This window comes from Lepisosteus oculatus, chromosome 8 (assembly GCF_040954835.1).
Source record: "Lepisosteus oculatus isolate fLepOcu1 chromosome 8, fLepOcu1.hap2, whole genome shotgun sequence".
In the NCBI taxonomy this organism is placed as follows: Eukaryota; Metazoa; Chordata; class Actinopteri; order Semionotiformes; family Lepisosteidae; genus Lepisosteus; species Lepisosteus oculatus.
In genome coordinates this window covers 45675531-45693518 of record NC_090703.1, presented here as the reverse complement: position 1 = coordinate 45693518, position 17988 = coordinate 45675531, and the positions used below count along the sequence as shown (strand labels likewise).

The 17988-nt window shown below is 39.5% G+C and overlaps 1 protein-coding gene across 1 annotated transcript; it reads right to left on the bottom strand.

Annotated features, from left to right (window-relative positions):
- Positions 1-4887: 4887 nt before the first annotated feature.
- On the bottom strand, positions 4888-17948 carry LOC102685196 (LON peptidase N-terminal domain and RING finger protein 3). Its single transcript, XM_015351347.2, has 12 exons — positions 17147-17948; positions 15518-15636; positions 13507-13629; positions 13103-13255; positions 11952-12207; positions 11440-11530; positions 9814-9928; positions 9530-9651; positions 7936-8094; positions 7080-7242; positions 6454-6603; positions 4888-5166 (listed from the first exon to the last, which is right to left on the bottom strand). The coding sequence occupies exons 1-12, from the start codon at positions 17799-17801 to the stop codon at positions 5008-5010; spliced, it is 2265 nt and encodes a 754-aa protein (XP_015206833.1). The 5' UTR covers positions 17802-17948; the 3' UTR covers positions 4888-5007.
- Between the last annotated feature and the right edge of the window lie 40 nt (positions 17949-17988).

Here is a 17988-nt window from a genome sequence, read left to right as displayed (position 1 = left end):
CAGAGGAAATCTGAATGGCTTTGTTAGATGTTGCCTGGGCTCATATTCTGATATTTTAACCAAGATTATTTATTCACATTTGCCAAGCCTACCAGCTGATGGTTTTACTTACATATGCAGTATTTCACATCTGACTTATCACCTTGTAAGACAGGGAGGAAGCCATTTTCAATTCATTTACATATGCTACTAATAGAGAGAAAAAGGGCAAAGAGACAAGAAATGTTACAAAATTCAAATTTAATTTTTAACTTCCCATAAGGACTCTTAATCTTTAAACCAGGAGGTAAAAAGGGTAAAAATGAATTTGTGGATAAAAGTTTCTAAATTTGGTATCGACTAAAGTTACTATAATTGAACCTTGGTCTCCACATAGGTAATTCACATTTAGTTAAAATACCTAGAATGTCAGTTTTGTTTATTCCTGGAAATTAAACACTGGAATCAACTTCTGTTTCTTTCTACATATTAAGTTACCCATGAGATCTTCTGTAGTGTACAGAATAATTTGGATGATTACACTTTTTTAAATCTCATTTGTACCTGTTAGCATTTTGTAATACCAGTACAGTTTCTTGCTTATCTGAAAGTACACCAAAACTAATCGCACCCATTTCCACAAATGCAAAAAAAAATCAACACCAAAATCTAAGAACATCACTTTTACTTAGAAGTATATGTAAACAGTATAACATATCATAAACTGCTACTGTAACAAAGATCCAAACTACTAAAATATCTACTACATACAGTACATTCAGTTCTGTAAACATAAGATACACAGAGGCAATTTCACAAATGCAGCACAACAACCAAAACAGTTTTCAGTGCCAATTACTGTATAAATACAAGTAAACCCATTAAATTCAATTTTTACATAAGCTTTATGAATGGAAGAACTAAATGCATGTTTTAGAGGTAGTTGAACTTAGAAAAAAGTACTGAATTTACTTAAATCGGGAATCAATATATTGATAAATTGCTTGTTAAATACTTTCTTATGGAATTCCAACTTTAACTGCTGTACTGCAGTTACTGTACAACATCACTATAATTAATGAAGAAGAATAATAGATTTAAGCAGTGAACAAATTAAATATGTCGTTAGATAAATAGAGTGTGCTTGTTTGACATACTCATATGTCATTTATACTAAAACTGGATTTTGGTGGGGAGCAAAGATGGGGAGCAATCTTAAATATTGAGACCTGTTACACAAAATTTTTGGAGTGAGAAAGGGAAAAAGAAAAATTTAAAGAAAACCACCTCTGGAAAAGGCAAATTGGAAACAGATGGCTTTTGTACCCCAGCTGTCAGCATGGATAGGAAAGCTTACCCAGGTAATGCTCCTTTTCAGATTATAAATCACAAGTACTGTACATAGAACTTTCTTGACACATCTCAAATCCAGTCATTCAGCTTTTTGTAAGGAGTCAAATTATCTGTCCATATAAGCCCAATTTCACACAAACCCTTTCATATTAGAGAAAAGGTTAGCAACCTGAAGTGAATATGTATAAATAATGTGACTATCTATGAGGGCTTTGGACCAAGGGTCTGCGGCAGTCTCTACCTTCTGTAGCTTTTGTATCTGGGATTGTGTAGTTCTACTGGGATGTCATGAACTACATTTCCCAATTGGTTATGGCTACTAATGATAGCCAACAGCATGTGTCCCTTGGGTTTTTTAAACATACTGTAGGTTTTCTCTAATTAAAACTGTTTGAAAAGCATCATGGCAAACTTGGAACTCAAAGCTTTCTGTTTGACACCATGTAGAGAACTGGAGTACTGAAGTGTTTAATGCCATGCAAATTCGTTCTTATTGAAGTCTTTTGATAAAAGAAACCTGAAGATCTGAAAAAATCTCTTTGCTAAATAAAAAATGGAACATTTTTTTTTCCTTCAGATAGGAGTTTTTTGTTAGTATCTACGTAGGACTCATAATTTCAAATTGATGTTTTGTTATTTATATTTATTGTGGCAAATAAAATGTACTATGGTAAATACAAGCACACATGGAATTAAAATCTCATCATGAGACTGCCTCTTATCCTTCCTATACAAAGGATAAAGCTGAAAGGGTCAAAATAAGCATAATAGATTCAGTTATATATAAGATATATATTTTATTATATATATATTTTATATAACTAGTTTAAATCTGTCTCATTAATAATTATTTTTACTAACATTGTACAATATATAATGACTTACATTTTCAGAAAATAGAATACATAAGTCAACCTGGTATTATTTAGTTTGAAGATCAAAAAAGCCATCACAAAAGCTTATAGATATGCTACTTTCTTGTGAACTCTGGCATTTTAAAACAAGGTTTGCAGAGTTCTGCTCATTTTATTGCATGGTTCTGATTTCAAAGAACAAATTCAGCTAAGGCACAAAATGCAAACTGCAAAAAAGCATTCTGAATGAATGTATTTAAAAAAGGTTAAGCAATCTAATCAGGAATTCTAACAGTGAAACTCTAAAAGCCTTGAAAAGTACACCCTCTACTACAATCAGCATGACAGCTACTTCACATTGACAGCTTAAGAAATTGTGCATTTCTGAGTTCTTAAATGATCCTAACAGAAAGCAAGAGCAAATTCTGTAGCTGAAGATCAAAACCATACTGCTCTGTTAATCACACCATAACAAGTTTTTACGACAGTAGCAAATGATAGGGTTAGTCACTTGTCACTCAGTGCAAGAACTCTTTCATTTCATCAAAATAAAATAGAAACATGGTGCTGCACGTTTCCTCAAGATCATTCCATTTAACTTCCTAACAGGTAAAAGTGCACTGGGAAAAGACAAACAGACCCTTAAAATAACTTAACACAAACTCTCCAACCATCAGATTTTTTATGTGCTGTCTACATCTGTAATGCAGGATTTCCAGGAGATTGTAGTCAGGTTCAGAGGAATTGTATTTGTCATTTACAATGTGCACAACTGTACATGGTTATTTAACCAGACCTAAAATCCAACTTGGCCTTTAAGAATTTAGCTGATTTTCATACAGCCTTTAGTATTACAAGAATATTGTTTTTTTCTTCTCTGCTGTTTCCCTCATGTAAAAAATAATAGTAAATCTCCTAGATTTCATAACATAGCTTCTGGTGTTGGGGAGCATTTATACACACTCATACAATCAACTTAGTTGTTTCTCTCCATAAAGTAAAATGAACTTTCTGCCCTCCTCAGTTGGAACATTTTTTCTTGATCAAAAGCTAAAGCCAAGAACAAAGACACTTCTTATTCTCAGTTTACATAAGTAACAAGCCAACAATACCAGATTAGCCATGGAAGCAGAACTTTCAATTATGAATCATACGAGCCTTTTATTCTGCAATTATAAATTTTAAAGTGTAGGAGATGTGAGAATTTCAATACTGCGCTTCTGGTCTTTTACTTGATATGCAAAGTATGGGGGAAAAAGTCAATCAACTGAGAACTACCCCCCCCCCCCACCAATACACAAAAAGGGAAAAGAAAAAGTATTGGTACAACCAATACACACAAAATATATTGCTTCCATACAAAGTAGTGAAACAGCTGTTTAGTTACGTTGAGCTGGGTCAGTGCCATAGTGGATCACAGCTATTGGCATTGACAACAGATGACAACAGGCACCCCACAAGCATGCAGGGTGGCTTTCTTAACATTTCAGTAAATCAAAAATGATTTGTTTTAAACACGTATGGGTTATCAGTAGGTTCTGAACGTGAATCCACCTCTGTGGCTGCAGCAGGGCCAACCTCTTTTTTTTTTTGTAGAATTAAACCCACTTCAGTTCCCTAAATACAAATATGTTTATAAAGTGCTCTTCAAAAGGATTTGGAGAGCCAAGTCAAACTTTATTTCTGCTGTCCAGTCAAGCACTTTATATTATGGCATCAATGTGAAGGACGAGGAATTCCATGCTTACATTTGATCATACAAGAACAATATTAGAACAACGTACTTGTCAATCGCATTCATCTTTCAGTCTCAAATACAAATTGCTTCACTGTAAAGCAAAAATCTCAGTTTTCACTTTGTTGTCCCAATTCATTTGGAGGGTAGTCTTTAACATAGAAGTAACAGTGTCTAGCAGCTTCGGGAATTAGACACTGCTCAAGCAGAGGTATAATAAGTTACGAGGCCGAAAGCTGCAAATGAAACATGCAGCACCTTCTTCTCTAAAGTGCAGCAGCCCTGCAAACCTCTTCTTAGACACAGAAGGCAAGTGGCTAAAAGACTCTCCAGTGTTAGCATTCACATGAAATCCTTTAAAGGTCATGCTATTGACATCAAACCTTAAATAGGAAAAGGGAAACCTTCACTATAGAAGCAGATAGAGATGACGGCAATACTGCTGTAGTAGTTTTTCCTGTCTGTCTTATTAGTAAAATTCTAATTAATTGTGATGGTCATGGTCAGAATTATGTTTCAATAAAAGTTTCTACTATATAAGGCTTTAGTTCACTTCACTCCCATCAATGTTAGCAGTAGACCAATTTATCATTATTTTCTGTACAGCACTATTTGTCCCTTTCAAATCCCTTTCTCCATCTGTTTCTCATCAGCGCAGGGTTTACAGCACAATTAAAAACGTAACACAGAAGACATATAGTGTCTACAATCAGAGCGATGATGCAGATGATCATTAATGAGGACAGAACACCGGGGTTTGAACAACAAACCTCTTCAAATGAACTGGATTACACAGATGTAGTCCTGCATCCAAACACTGAATACACAAAACTGTGAAACAGAATGGTTATAAAAATAAATTCAATACAAGCATGATGGCCACCGGGTTTGTATCAAAACACCTTACTGAGAAGCACAGTTGCGGTGATCCGAACAGTGTCCAAGGGAAAACAAACTGAAGAGAAGTTAATGATTTATCATTTGTTGTTTTAATTACAATGTTCTTTAATACAAAAAGGCTATACAAATTTTGGTCTTAAAAAACAAACAAACAAACAGGCAAATACAAACTAGAGGGCGGCCAGGTCACCGCGGCCGGTTGCGGGACATGAACATGAGCACTCGGCGGATGCCCGTCAGCCGGTCCTTCAGAGACGTCAGAGCCAGGAATGGCAGCTGAGCTCGCTCTTCCAGAGGCAGCACCGCAAGTAACCACCAGCACCACGGGGGGCCATTGGGACTGACCTGAGAAAGACGGACATGCGAGATAAGTCCTACAACGTCAAGCGGATGGCAAGCTCTCTGGTTAATATGGACATGGATAGAAAGCATTGACTATGGTTAACGGAGATGTGGATAAAGACAACAAGCTCTCAGGTTACTAGATATGGGAAAAAAAGCACACTCTGGGTTTAATACAGGTGCAGATGATGAGCATACTTGGGGTTAATATAGTTATGGCTGAAGAGGAAATGTTCTCAGACTAGTACCGATGTGGATAAAGATGGCAAGCTCTCAGGTTAATAATGATGTGGATAAAGACATAATTCAGAAATATTGAAGTGGATAAAGGCAGGTTAATTCAGATGCGAATAAACAAAGACAGGAAGCTCTTGTGTTAATACCAGAAGTGGATCAAGAAAGCAAGTTCACAGGTTAGTTTAGAGGTCGATAAACAAAGCCCTCAACTGAAAGATGATTTAGCCATTTTAACCCAATATGACTTCAATTTCAATTCACTTTCCCTTCTTCTGATCGTTTTGGGATTATACTTGGTTCATTAATCCTGAAAGTGTGTGAAGTGTGACCTGATTTTTCTACTCTATTTTTCTAAGTCAGGACTACACTCCCAGCAATATCAAGAAGCATACAAACAAAATCACCAAAAAGTGCAGGGTCCTTCTACATTCCTTGTAACATATGGCACCATCTGCAGCCTGTAGATGCTGCAGCTCTGGGCCTGCGCCTCCCAGAAGATCTCCACCCTTCGCCACCTCGTGTCTATTGAATGCAACCTCTCCACCCACCCTGTGTTAGCAAGCAGCCTGTTCGTAACTGTAGGACCCAGACAGTTTTCTACATCAGCACGGACGACCAACAGCTGAAGCAGCAGTGCCTTTCTGCCGTATTCGGAGCAGGGGTCTCAAACCCAGTTCCTGGAGGGTCTTGTGTCCCCTGGTTTTTGTTTTAAAACTTCTAAAACTTCTTTTGTTCCAAGTACTCAAACTATTTTTTAAATTAGACATTTAGAATTTTCCTTTAAGGGCTTTTACAGTTGACCACATAAGACACTTTATTCACTTTATTAAAGGTACATTTACCTAGAAAATCACCTTTACTTCATGGTCAGAAGTATCACAATTATGTATCTAATGAAAATAGTTATTATTCATTAATTAATTATTCATTAATGTAATTGAGTACAAAAGGGCACCAGGCTCTCCAGGATTGGTGTTTAAAACCCCTAAACTACTATGATTATATTGTCTTCTTTATAGCAACACAGCAGATGTGAATGAATGTGCTTCTAACCTGTGGCTCTGGGTCTTTTTCAGGCATAGGCCCAAAATGCCCAATAATTCGTTCTTTCTGTTCCGGTCTGATAGAATTAATCCAGGTTAAGGCTTGATCGTACACAGCATCATGGAGTGCTAGCAGCTCGGTCTCTTCTTCTCCTTCAACCTATCATGGAAAGCACAATAGTTAAAACAGTAATAATACCATCAATAAAAATAAATTGAGGGGGTGATGATCCACAAGTAGCATTTTAATCTTAACCACACACAAAGTCTTCAATCTGCAAAATGGTTCCATGAATTTCCCAAAAGTCTACATTGTTATGCTGACTCATTTATCTACCCTCTTCCATGTCAGATCCGTATTCCTGCTAAGGGGCACTGCAGTTGAATGCCTATTCTAGAATCAGCAGGCAAAAGCGGAGGTGCACACACAAGCACACGAGGACAATATAGACACCCAGCCAGCATGTCTTTGATAGACAGGAGGAAACTAGAGGTTGCACAGAAAACACATGTGGTCATAGAGGATCATGCAAACTCCTTGCAGAAGGTGCCTCAGTGCAGAGTCAAACCTGGCACCTTAGAGTCGGGATACCAAACAACGCTTACAAAAACGATGTGCAAAAGATATCGCCATACCTTCTTGTCTTCCAAGTACTCTATATCTGCGGTGTTGTAGCCATCTCTCTGGCCATGCTGGATTACTTTAAACCTCCTCTTTCCAATGGTATCAACAACAGAGCGGCCATCAGGGAAAAACTCCACGTTCCTGATTTCCAGAATGCAGCCATAATCTGCAAACCTGGAATGATATGATCATACTTTTAACAATACTAGATTACATTAAAATTAATCCTCTCACTGCCATAATACAGAATAGAAGGTTTAGTATATAAAGAATAAGTATACTAATTGTTCACTAGTATTGGAAATCACATTTGCCCAATCTAGGAATTGATTTGTTTATAGATGAGTGATAATGGTCCTGGAGGAAAATAACAAAAAGTATCTGGAAAAAAAAACAAAGTTTACCGTCTTCCAGTCATATAAGGTAAAATCAATCTCCCCATTGTATTTTAATTTGTACTTATTGTTGCATAAATCAAAACACCATGCCCTCATTATTGTACTTGCTATAGCCTTGTATTATGAAGAATCTGTTAGATACTGCAGTTTTGGCATAGGACAAAGTGATATATTTTCTAGACACGGCTACTTGGTCTCTTTAAGTAAAGTGAAAGCAAATCTCCTGGTACAATAGTTACTAACTGAACCAGGAAGTGTGAACTGGAAGTCATCACCAAATTAATATGTATTCACACTTATTATCAAAAACGTAATTCTAAATCTATGATGTCTGCAATTGCAGATTAAATCTTAAAATGGCTCTCATAAAAGTTAATTGCAGTAATGCATAATTGTTGTGTGTTTGAAATTCTTTTATTTTCATAAATCTATTAATATAGTAATTCAGTCAGTATTTAGCATTTCCTACCCTTTGAGCGAGTCGCTAATGCACATTCCAAACTGCTTTGTGCCAGTCTCCATGCATCGTCGGATCATCAGCCGGTAACAGGGCTCGAAGATGTGCAGAGGGCAGGGTACGGTGGGGAAGGCCATGGTGCACACGAATATAGGCACGTTCTTATTCAAACTGCAAAGAGAACACATTCAGCAGTGAAGCAACCCGGATCCACAAAAACAAAATATCTCTGACGCAACACAGAAACTACACCACTATGGTAGCCGTCTCATTTTGGTCTAATTACAGTGCAGTCCGTAAGTATTTGGACAGTGACATAAATTATGTTGTTTTGGTTCTGTACTGCAGCACATTGGATTTTAAATGAAACAATGGCTATGAGGTTAGAGTGCAGGATGTCAGCTTTAATTCGAGGTTATTTACAACTATATTGGGTGAACCCTATAGAAATCCCAGTCCTTTTTATACATAGTCCTCCCATTTCAGGGGATTAAAAGTAATTGGACACTAACAATCTTAAATAAAATTGTCATCTTCAGTACTTGGTTGGAAACCCTTTGCGATCAATGACTGCCTTACGTCTGCGACCCACAGACTTCACCAGATGCTTGGTATCCTTCCTGGTGATGCTCTGCCAGGCCTGTAATGCACCCAGGTTAAGTTCCTGCTTGTTACAGGGGCTTTTGGCCTTCAGTCTTGTCTTCAGTAAGTGAAATGCATGCTCAATGGGATTCGGGTCAGGTGATTGACTTGGCCAGTCAAGAACATTCCACATTTTGGCCCTGAAAAGCTCTACAGTTGCTCTAGCAGTATGTTGTGGTGATTGTCCTGCTGAAGGTGAACCACCATTCAATGTGTTTTGAGGCATTTGGTTGGATCTGAGCAGAAAAGATGCTTCTGTACACTCCAGAATCCATCCTGCTTCTGATGTTGGCAGTTACATCATCAATAAAGACAAGTGAGCCAGTTGCACTGGCAGCCATACATGACCAAGCCATGACACTACCTCCACCATGTTTCACTGATGAGGTGGTATGCTTTGATCATGAGCAGTTCCTTCTTTTCTCCACACTTTCCTCTTTCCATCACTCTGGTACAGATTCATCCGTCCATAAGACTTTGTCCCAGAACTCGACAGGCTTTTTTTATGTACTTTCCAGCAAACTGTAACCTGGCCTTTCTGTTCTTGAGGCTTACTAGTAGTTTGCGTCTTGTGGTGAACCCTCTGAGGTTATGCTGGTGTACTCTCCTCTTTATGGTAGTCTTTGACACATCTATGCCTACATCCTGGAGAGGGCTCTTGATCTGTTCAACAGTCGAAAAGGGGATTTTCTTCACGAATGAAAGTGTTCTTCCGACATCCATTACTGTGGTCTCCCGTGGTCTACCAGGTCGTTTGCTATAGCTAAGCTCGCTGTACACTATTTTTGATACATTTGCTGATATCCTTGAGGATGGGAAGCACTGGTTGGGAAGCGTGATCTCAGGTGCTGTCAGATCAAGGCGAATCTTTAGGCGGTGCCAGGACACGGTCAAAGACAGGGCAGGGGCAGTTCTGATCAGACATCGCATCAGAGAGGGGCGAGATGAGACCTCCAAAACTTACTTGGATAGCTCTGCCATTTCCTCTTCGTAAACCTTCCTTCTTTCCACAAGCTCCTCTGGCAAATAGGTAGCTATGAGGTCCTCCATTAGAGTGGTTTTGCTGTACTGCCTCTGAGCCAGGTACTGGAATAGCAGGGGAAAACATGTCAGACAAAAATGCATATGGTGGATGTCCCTGAACATTGAAAGTCTGTGACTGAGTTTTAATATATGACCACGCAATGGACTGACAAGGACCTTTAAAATAACACCAGACTTTTAAGACGAGCAATTGAGTTCACATACCTCCGAGAGACCCTCCTTGCATAGTGGACACTTGGCGTTGTGATCCAGGCATCTCTCTAGGCATTTCAGACAAAAAGTGTGGCCGCATGGAGTTGTAACAGGTTCATAGAAAAGTCTGAAAAATATTAAGAAGACACAGAAACAATATCGTGCAACACAACGCAGTGGTGGCTTTTTACTTGACAAAGCACCTGTTGTGGTTCAGTGCCTGTTATTATTAAAGTCCAAGTATGAATATGATGCCATCTCAACACAATGTGCTTTTGAAAGGCCATCAAAGAATTATCTTCAGTGACATCCCCAATCAATGCTACATCATCTCCATTTTCTAATCGCTTACTCCTGGTGGGTTGCAGTGGTAACTGAGCTGAGCAGAGAAGATCTGACTACCCTCTTCCCCAGCAACAGAGCTCCACCCCAGCTGAGAGACAGTCTCTCCAGTGTGTCCTGGGTCTGCCCTGGGGTCTCCTCCCAGTGGGTTGTGCCTGGTACAACCTGGCTCAGCCCAAAATGGTGGCATGGAGCCATCGTGTGGGCTCACCACCCACGGGGCAAAGGATGGGGGTCAGATGCTATGCCAGTCAAGTGACAAGCATGAGCCCGACAGATCTAGATGGACTAGACCGCAGCAATATAAGCTTTGCTACATTCCTTTTTTTCATACCTCGCTACTGATCCTTCAATAGTGTATAATTTAGTACAAAGCCTACCTGCTAGGAATGGTATTAAATAAGGATATAAGAATGAATAGCAACAAGAAGAGGCCATTCAGCCAATCTTGGTTTTTGCGGTGCTAGTAGTTTACTGTTCCTTGCACCTCTTCAAGCTTCATCAGCCACAATAAGGTTGAGAGCTTTTGTTCCAAAGACTCACAACGGAGAAGCTTTTACAGGTGTTTTTGCAATTCGTGTGAAAAAAACTCTCTCTCTCTTCTGATTTTGCCCCTCCTGTATATCATTACACTTGCATTAGTGCTTAAGTAGTGTGATGCTCAGCTAATCAGTCAATAAACATTGAAATTCTAAATCGCAGCTACAAAATAATGACTTGATAAATTGTACCTGTGAAGTTTTCAAATTATACACATGTATTTTATCAAGAAATATAGCACTAGGATCAATACTCCTAATCCACTACGCAACATCCTGACAGAAAATTATTTTTATTCATCTAACAGCTATGCCCACAATATGAATTCATTTCACATCAAAGCTCCAGCACTTTCTAATCTAAGACCTGCTCTGAAGAAAAGCCCATTTTAGAACCAATCACAATTCTGTTTATCATTGAATGAAATTGCACTAATTGGGGAAAAAAAACAACAGGTCTTGGTATGAAGATTTACTTGTTTTGGAGCTCACACACTGACACAGCTCCCCACTCATACTGTACTTCTTTAAATATAGCAAGTCAAGTGTGGCTTTAAAGTGCAGTTTACTGAGATGAAAGACCAATGAATTCCATGTGACAATATGTAGGTGAGGCCATACAGCCACTTATAATCCACATTGTTTCAGACACTCAGCTGTTGTCATAAAGAAAGAAAGTCTACTGGGAAGACTGTGCTGTTTGTGTGACAGTTAAGCAATTAAACACGAACCAATATCTCTAGGAATTAGTGGATACCTCATACACAGGGAGCATTCCAGATCTGCAGCATCAATGAGGTCACGGACCACAGAGTACCAGGAGGCTGCCTTTTCTTTTAGTGTTGTTTCTGAGAAAGGAAAGAAACATTTTATGTTTCATGTAGCAATGTTGGAATACCCTTGTGTGTTACAGTGTTTTATTTAGCATCATAGTCAGTATTAAAGAGTCATTAGTACAGCACAGCATCTTTGTAAAATATTCTCCAGAGCAGAACAGGAAAATAAATACAGTACCTTGAATGCTTAGCCTTAACTGTCCAAATTAAATTAAATCTGAAAATGTCACTTCCAGCTATTAATTTACCAACAATAAAAGGAACAATTATAATCTGTGGTATGCTTTAGGAATAAAACAAATATTACGTCTCAAATTGTCCAGCAGTCCTTATTATCTGTCCATAGTGGCCGGGTACATCCACATCATAAGACATTACATTTCTACAGCTGGTAAAACTGGTGCATAGTAAAGGAGTGAGTAAGCAAGCTTACCTAATTTTAAGTGTTTATAGGAACCTTCGTTGCTTTCAACTTTATCTTCATCTTCTGAACTGTATTTCCGTTTGAGAAGGAAGTTCCTGTCCACAACAGGGGGATGACAGACTTCACAAAAGCTCTCATCCTTTTCCCTATTTTCAGAGCAGGGACACCTAAAGCTGTTTATAGTGCCGGATTTTTTAGAACTGATGGACGGAGGTGGTTTTGATTTCTCCGGCAAATTTAAGGTGGCGCTTCTCTTCACAGAGTCCTGGTAGAAAGAATAGCCATGATTAGGAGAGATAGTAAGGACTTGAATCTTCTTTTCATTGCTGCTCCTTTGTTTCTAACAGCATAAGAAAGCCTACAAACGTGCAGATAATTGATCTGTGGGTGTTCATGCCAAATCAGCTCAATATTGGCTTGATGGAATCGATTGACCAACTTGTACCAATTCTTCAGGCGCTGCCACTTTGAAGAGATCTCAAATCCTGCTCTAGAGGCCCAAACACCCACTGGTTTTCATTCCAGCTCAGCTTTATTACCTAATGGGTGCCTGAATTGAACTAACAAGTATTAGACTTCAAATATTTCTCACTGAGCCTTTTGGATTATGTTTGGACAGTTAAATGTCACTTTCAGCTGTTAATTTACCAACAATAAAGGCGATTTGGATTTAATTTTTTTTAATGTCAACTCCAACACGTTAAGGAGCTGAACACAGTCAACCAGTTCAGCTGAACCTTAAAATGAATTAAGAGTTTAACAGTAACTCAGACTTCAACTGGGATAAAACCGACAGGTGTGTGGGCGTCCAGGTGCTGCAGCACTGAGAACACCTGATCTAAGGTATCAGCTTCAACAACCTGGCTGGGTAGTTTACTACAGACACTCACAACTCTGTGTAAAAATCTGCCTCCTGCTTTCAATTTTAAACGCACTGCCCCATAGTTTCCTCTCATGACCTTCTTCTTATTGAGGGTAAACAAGGATCACAGTCTGTTAGAATTTTATTGCACAATTTGTTAAAATCTCAATATAATCCCAAGTAAACCATTAAAAGCGTCTTGCATACCAATTGCACTATGTTAATCCTATGCTCACCCAAGCTCATTAATTAAACTGTTCATGCATAATGGCAGTGAGGATCCTCACCTCCTTCTTACCTTATATAGCCTTGGAGTGCTGATGCTGTAGTTGGAGTTCAAGGTGCTCAATGCATTTCCCTTTAATCGGACTCGAGCCGACAGTAGACTCATGCAGTCCGGTATCCTCTCCTGGACTTTGTCAGGTACTGGAGCAAACATGTCACTCAGCAACTAAACAAAATACACTGTAATTAATGAATGAATAAGTTTGCAGACAAGGTTTTGCCGCTTTGAATTCTAACAGGAATGTGTATTTCTACACTCAGGAAAACACCGGTATGTTTTATACTGCAGGATGTGTCCGGTTTCTCAACTGCACTTAATAATGTCTGATTTTATAAAACAAGTTTTCAGGAAAATCGCAAAAAGACACAAAGGCTACACGGAGCAATGACGACTGAACTCCAGACTTCAACACTTACCTTCTGGGCTTCCGATTTTGCCAGTTTGCTTTCCGGTTCTAGTGCAATGCAAAACAGGTATTCGGTTAAAGCTTCTTCAGTTTTCCTAAGAGCAGCTAGAGCTTGTGCTTTCCTTAAATGTCCCTGTGAAAAAAAATTGAAAATTAAATTGAAAGAACACACTGCTGGGCTCCCAGATACTTAAACTAGTAAAGGATCTCAATGCTTAACAATTCTAGACCACAAAAATAACATCATTTGCAGTATGTGAGTAAATATACACAGAGGTGGTTTTCTGCACAGCAACTGTTAACCACTCAAAGATCTATATACCCATTAGCTGTGCTCACCCAACTTGTAAAATGTTATAAAAGGCTACGTACAAAGTTTAAGTACTGTATACTTTTAATATAATATACTCTAACCAAGATAAATTTAAGTAAGCCTGAAAACTTATTAAACTCTCTGTTCATTTCTCACACTTTCTTAGATTTGAGTATTCATGTAGCAAGACTACCTTAGATAGTCTTAGGTCTTTTATCCCTTGATAGGGGATACCCTTCACACTACGTTAACATATCTCTCGCCTGAGCTAAAAACAGTCCTCAGGATACCAACCCTTGGAGGAATTCACATTCCCAAAACTGCATTCCACCACTCCTTCCCTTATGCTCCAATATCCTTTCTATACCCTAGGTCTTCAAACAAAACTACTCTATTTTACAGCATAACTTTTCTCATATAATATCACCAACAACAAATCTGCATAGCCTTCTTGTCCACAGATTTCTTAACTGGCCCATGCCTGGCACTTTTTGTTGCAACATAAACTAAAGCACAACAAATATATACCTCAGCAGCATACATATTCAGTGCTTTCCAAAAGCATTCACTCAATGCCAATATTATCACATTATAAGTACTGTGTTTTATTAATTAATTAATCTGGGCCCAAACTGTGAAGATCAAAAAGAACACCATTACATGTGAAGGAGGATGAATGTCTGCCAAAACTGAAAAAAAGATAAAGGGAAATGTATTGGTTGTGTATGTATTAAGTCCACTAAGTCATTCCTGTACTTGGTGGAGGCACAGTAGGTGCTTATACTAGTTTTGCACAGTAGGATGGCATAATTCAGACCAGTATTTCTGGCAAAATTACTCCAGCTCTGACAAGCTCATTGGGCATAGCTGATGGACTGCAACTGGCAAGCCTCACCACAAATTTTCTATTGGATTCAATATTAGTGGCAAGGCCACTTCAGGACATTCAATCTTTTACTGCCAGACCACTTCAGTGGGTCCTTGGCCTTGTGCTTCAGGTCACTGTCCTGATGAAATATGACCTTTTGACCTGGGTTTAGATTCGTGGGTGCCTCAGGCAGGTTACTCTCCACGACAGACATGTATTCTGCACCATCCACCTGTCTCAACCCTGACAAGCTTCCCAGTCTCTGCTGATGAGAACCAGGCTCATGGCATTGTACTGCCACAACCACGCTTGTCAACTGGCATGGAGCTTCCTGGCTGAGGTGATCTGCTGGACCTGTGCCAATGCAAAGCTCTGCATCTGGCCATTTCTGAAGCTGGGGTTCGAATGAGTCGTTTTGGAATCTTTAAGCTGTGACAACCAGCTCTCATTCGTCGTCGTCTGCTGTATGGCTACCGATATGGTTAATGTTAACTCAACGCCCCCAGTGCAATACCCACGGCAACTTAAAAAATGTAGGGTAGGTTTTAGAACAGGAATTACAATTCCTTGTTAAAAATACATTTTAGTAATTTGTCATGTTCTACCATGTTGTCAAGCCCTGGTTTACAATAATGCATTTTCTAGCTGGTTATGCCTATATTTTTACATATAGCATTTGTTCACATGTATACACCAAAAAAAATAGAACAATTCATTCTGGGCAGTAAATACAGCAATCATATTTTCAGGGAATTATATATACAGGCACAGCTTTAGTTTTGAGGATCTGAATACGCGCCCCAATGATAAACATTCTTTAATATTAAAATGGGATCTCACCTTTAACCCAAGTGGTTGAATTCTACACGCCATTTCGGCATCACAGAGTGCATCTTCAAAGTTTCTCAGACTGGAGTTTATTTGTGAACGGTTACTGAACAGTACATAGTCCCTGGGAGCTGAAAGAAAACAGACTCCAGTTTTTTTACATGCCTTCACAGAAAAACAAAATATTACGTCTTACTTTAACGCTCTCAAAGGAGGTGTAACGTTTTCAGTACTGTCATGGATCTTTTTTCTGCTGGTAGACCTATATCTAAAAAAAAAAAAAACACCTAAATCTGTAAATTTAAAAACACGCGTGACATAACTTTATTCTACCACTAGACCTGACAAAAAGTCTTACAATTTAATATGCGAGTACAGCGAAACAGAAAAAACATTTGAAAGCAAATGGTACTTTTAAATCAATATCATTTTACTGCTTAATGCTCGGGTGATCGCCGTTAAGCCCAATTACATTGACCTGATCTGACTCCGGTCTTGAAAGATTTCCTGTGATATTTTTGTCCGGTATGAAATTAAGCCATGCCCTTTGGAAAAGAGAAATGAGATCACATTGTGACTCCTACATAGTTTAATGTCTGTCCGTGACTCACACACAACATAAATGAGATAAAAGAAGAATATGTGCTCTTCTAATTAGCAGGGGTTTCATAAGTTTAATTTAGTCATGCGACAAATACACTGTACTCCTTTCACTCATTAGTAAATACAAGCGAAATAAAGTAAGTACACGGTCATTCGTTGGAATTTCTTTGTTCTTCCATGTGCGTTTTATCTTTGAAAGTGACTGAAATACAGAAATCGATTTGTTATTTTATTATAAAAGACTTGACCCACATTTTAACGTTTCATTGTTACACAATCGTCGGATCGCAGGGGGTGCTGGGCCGCTGTTACAGAACAAAAAGCCAGCGCCAGGTTACGTAATGTTTGCTCTCCTAGCCTACATTTTCATCCCCGGTCTTATTCAACTTCCACGCCCCTTCGCTAAGGTTACTACAGTCGTCTAATGTGCTCTAGCCCAGCTCAGCCTGCTGGTACTTGCCTGGCTTGATCAATTTCTGGAACAAGAGTACTGCCATGTTCTAGTTGCATATAAGACCGTACTGAAAAAAAATCACATTATCGACCCCGAAGGAATGTCACTTCCAGGCTCAGAGCCTTTAGAGGTTCACGTTTTATTTGAACAAAATCGCTTTTCTTGTTTAGCAAAGTCGCTAAAAGGTCTTAGAGCGGAACAAAACAGCGCCGCGTGTTAAGTCACGTATTTCGTCCGTACCACACTCAGGATGTTCACGATCAATATAGACAATAACTGGAATATAAATGGATCATTTAAGGCACTTCTGTGATATTTATAGAAAACGCCCGGGGTTATTTTGTCCACAACACCAGTCACCGGCAACACAAAAGCCATTGAGTCAAAACTGACCTTATTTAAGCTCTGCATTACACTTCCTATTCTACTAATTCCCTGTTTTCTTTGTTAACCAGATCTGGGTGACTGGTCATTTGTATTCTAAAAATAACACAATGTCTCGGCGATACCCTGTTTAAAAAAGGGAATACAGGAAAGAAAACAGCGGTATGAGAGACGAATGCGGGACGGTATCAAGACGTTACCTAGTTTTATTGCTTCATTGTACTTCTCTAAAGCGGCTTCCAGTTTTTTCTCCGAGTACGAAACATTCCCCTCGTGTCTCAGCTGCACAGCTAAGAGTTGGGTCGGAAACCACTTGGATAACAAGTTGCTAAGAATTACGTTGACTCGGTAGCTCTGCACGTCGGCGAGTTTCGAGGCGTCTTTGCACTGCCGGCAGCACGCCGGCTTCTTCTCTCTGTCCAGGCACTTTTTGCAAAACGAGTGTCCGCAAGGCAAGGTAACGGGCTCGTAGAGGAATCCCAGACATATCCTGCAGGTGAAAGGATCGTGGCCGCCGAAGCCGGCGGCACTCTGCCCCTGTGGGCACCTCTGAAGGGGCAAGCCTTCCTTGCTTCGGATGCTGCCGATGAGACAGTCGGTGAGGGTCTCCAGCTGCGCAGGTCTCAGCCTCTCGAGTGCCGAGGCCTGCCGGTAGACCTCGAACGCTTCGGCCAGCTTCCCTCCGAACGCCAGCGCGTCCGCCCGCTTGACCAGCAGGTCCTGATGAGTCCCCTGGTCGCTGAAATCCTGTAGCTGGCATTCGTAGATCTCAGCAGCCAGCTCAAAGTTTCTCGCCTGGAAGGCTTCGGCAGCAAGCTCCAACATGACATTGCTTTCCATGTTTTCTGAGCCCATGTCCGGTACCAAGGCGTTGCTTTGCTAGTCGGCTACTCTTCCTTATTTGGATGGAACTGTTTATTTAGCCATAGTCGCCTTTCTGTCATTTTCTCGGCTCCTCGCCTCGCGCTCTGCTTGCTTATTGGAACAAGAACCATCGTTCAACATTGAGGTATTGGGCTGTAGGAAAAAAAATGTGTTATAT

Excerpts from the sequence above, each read along its gene's own strand:
- LOC102685196 (XM_015351347.2), bottom strand. The coding sequence starts at position 17,801 with ATGGGCTCAGAAAACATGGAAAGCAATGTCATGTTGGAGCTTGCTGCC. Across the intron at positions 13,630-15,517 it reads TTCAACCACTTGGGTTAAAG|GGACATTTAAGGAAAGCACA; the intron begins GTGAGATCCCAT and ends TTTTTTTCACAG. Across the intron at positions 6,604-7,079 it reads AGTACTTGGAAGACAAGAAG|GTTGAAGGAGAAGAAGAGAC; the intron begins GTATGGCGATAT and ends TTTCCATGATAG.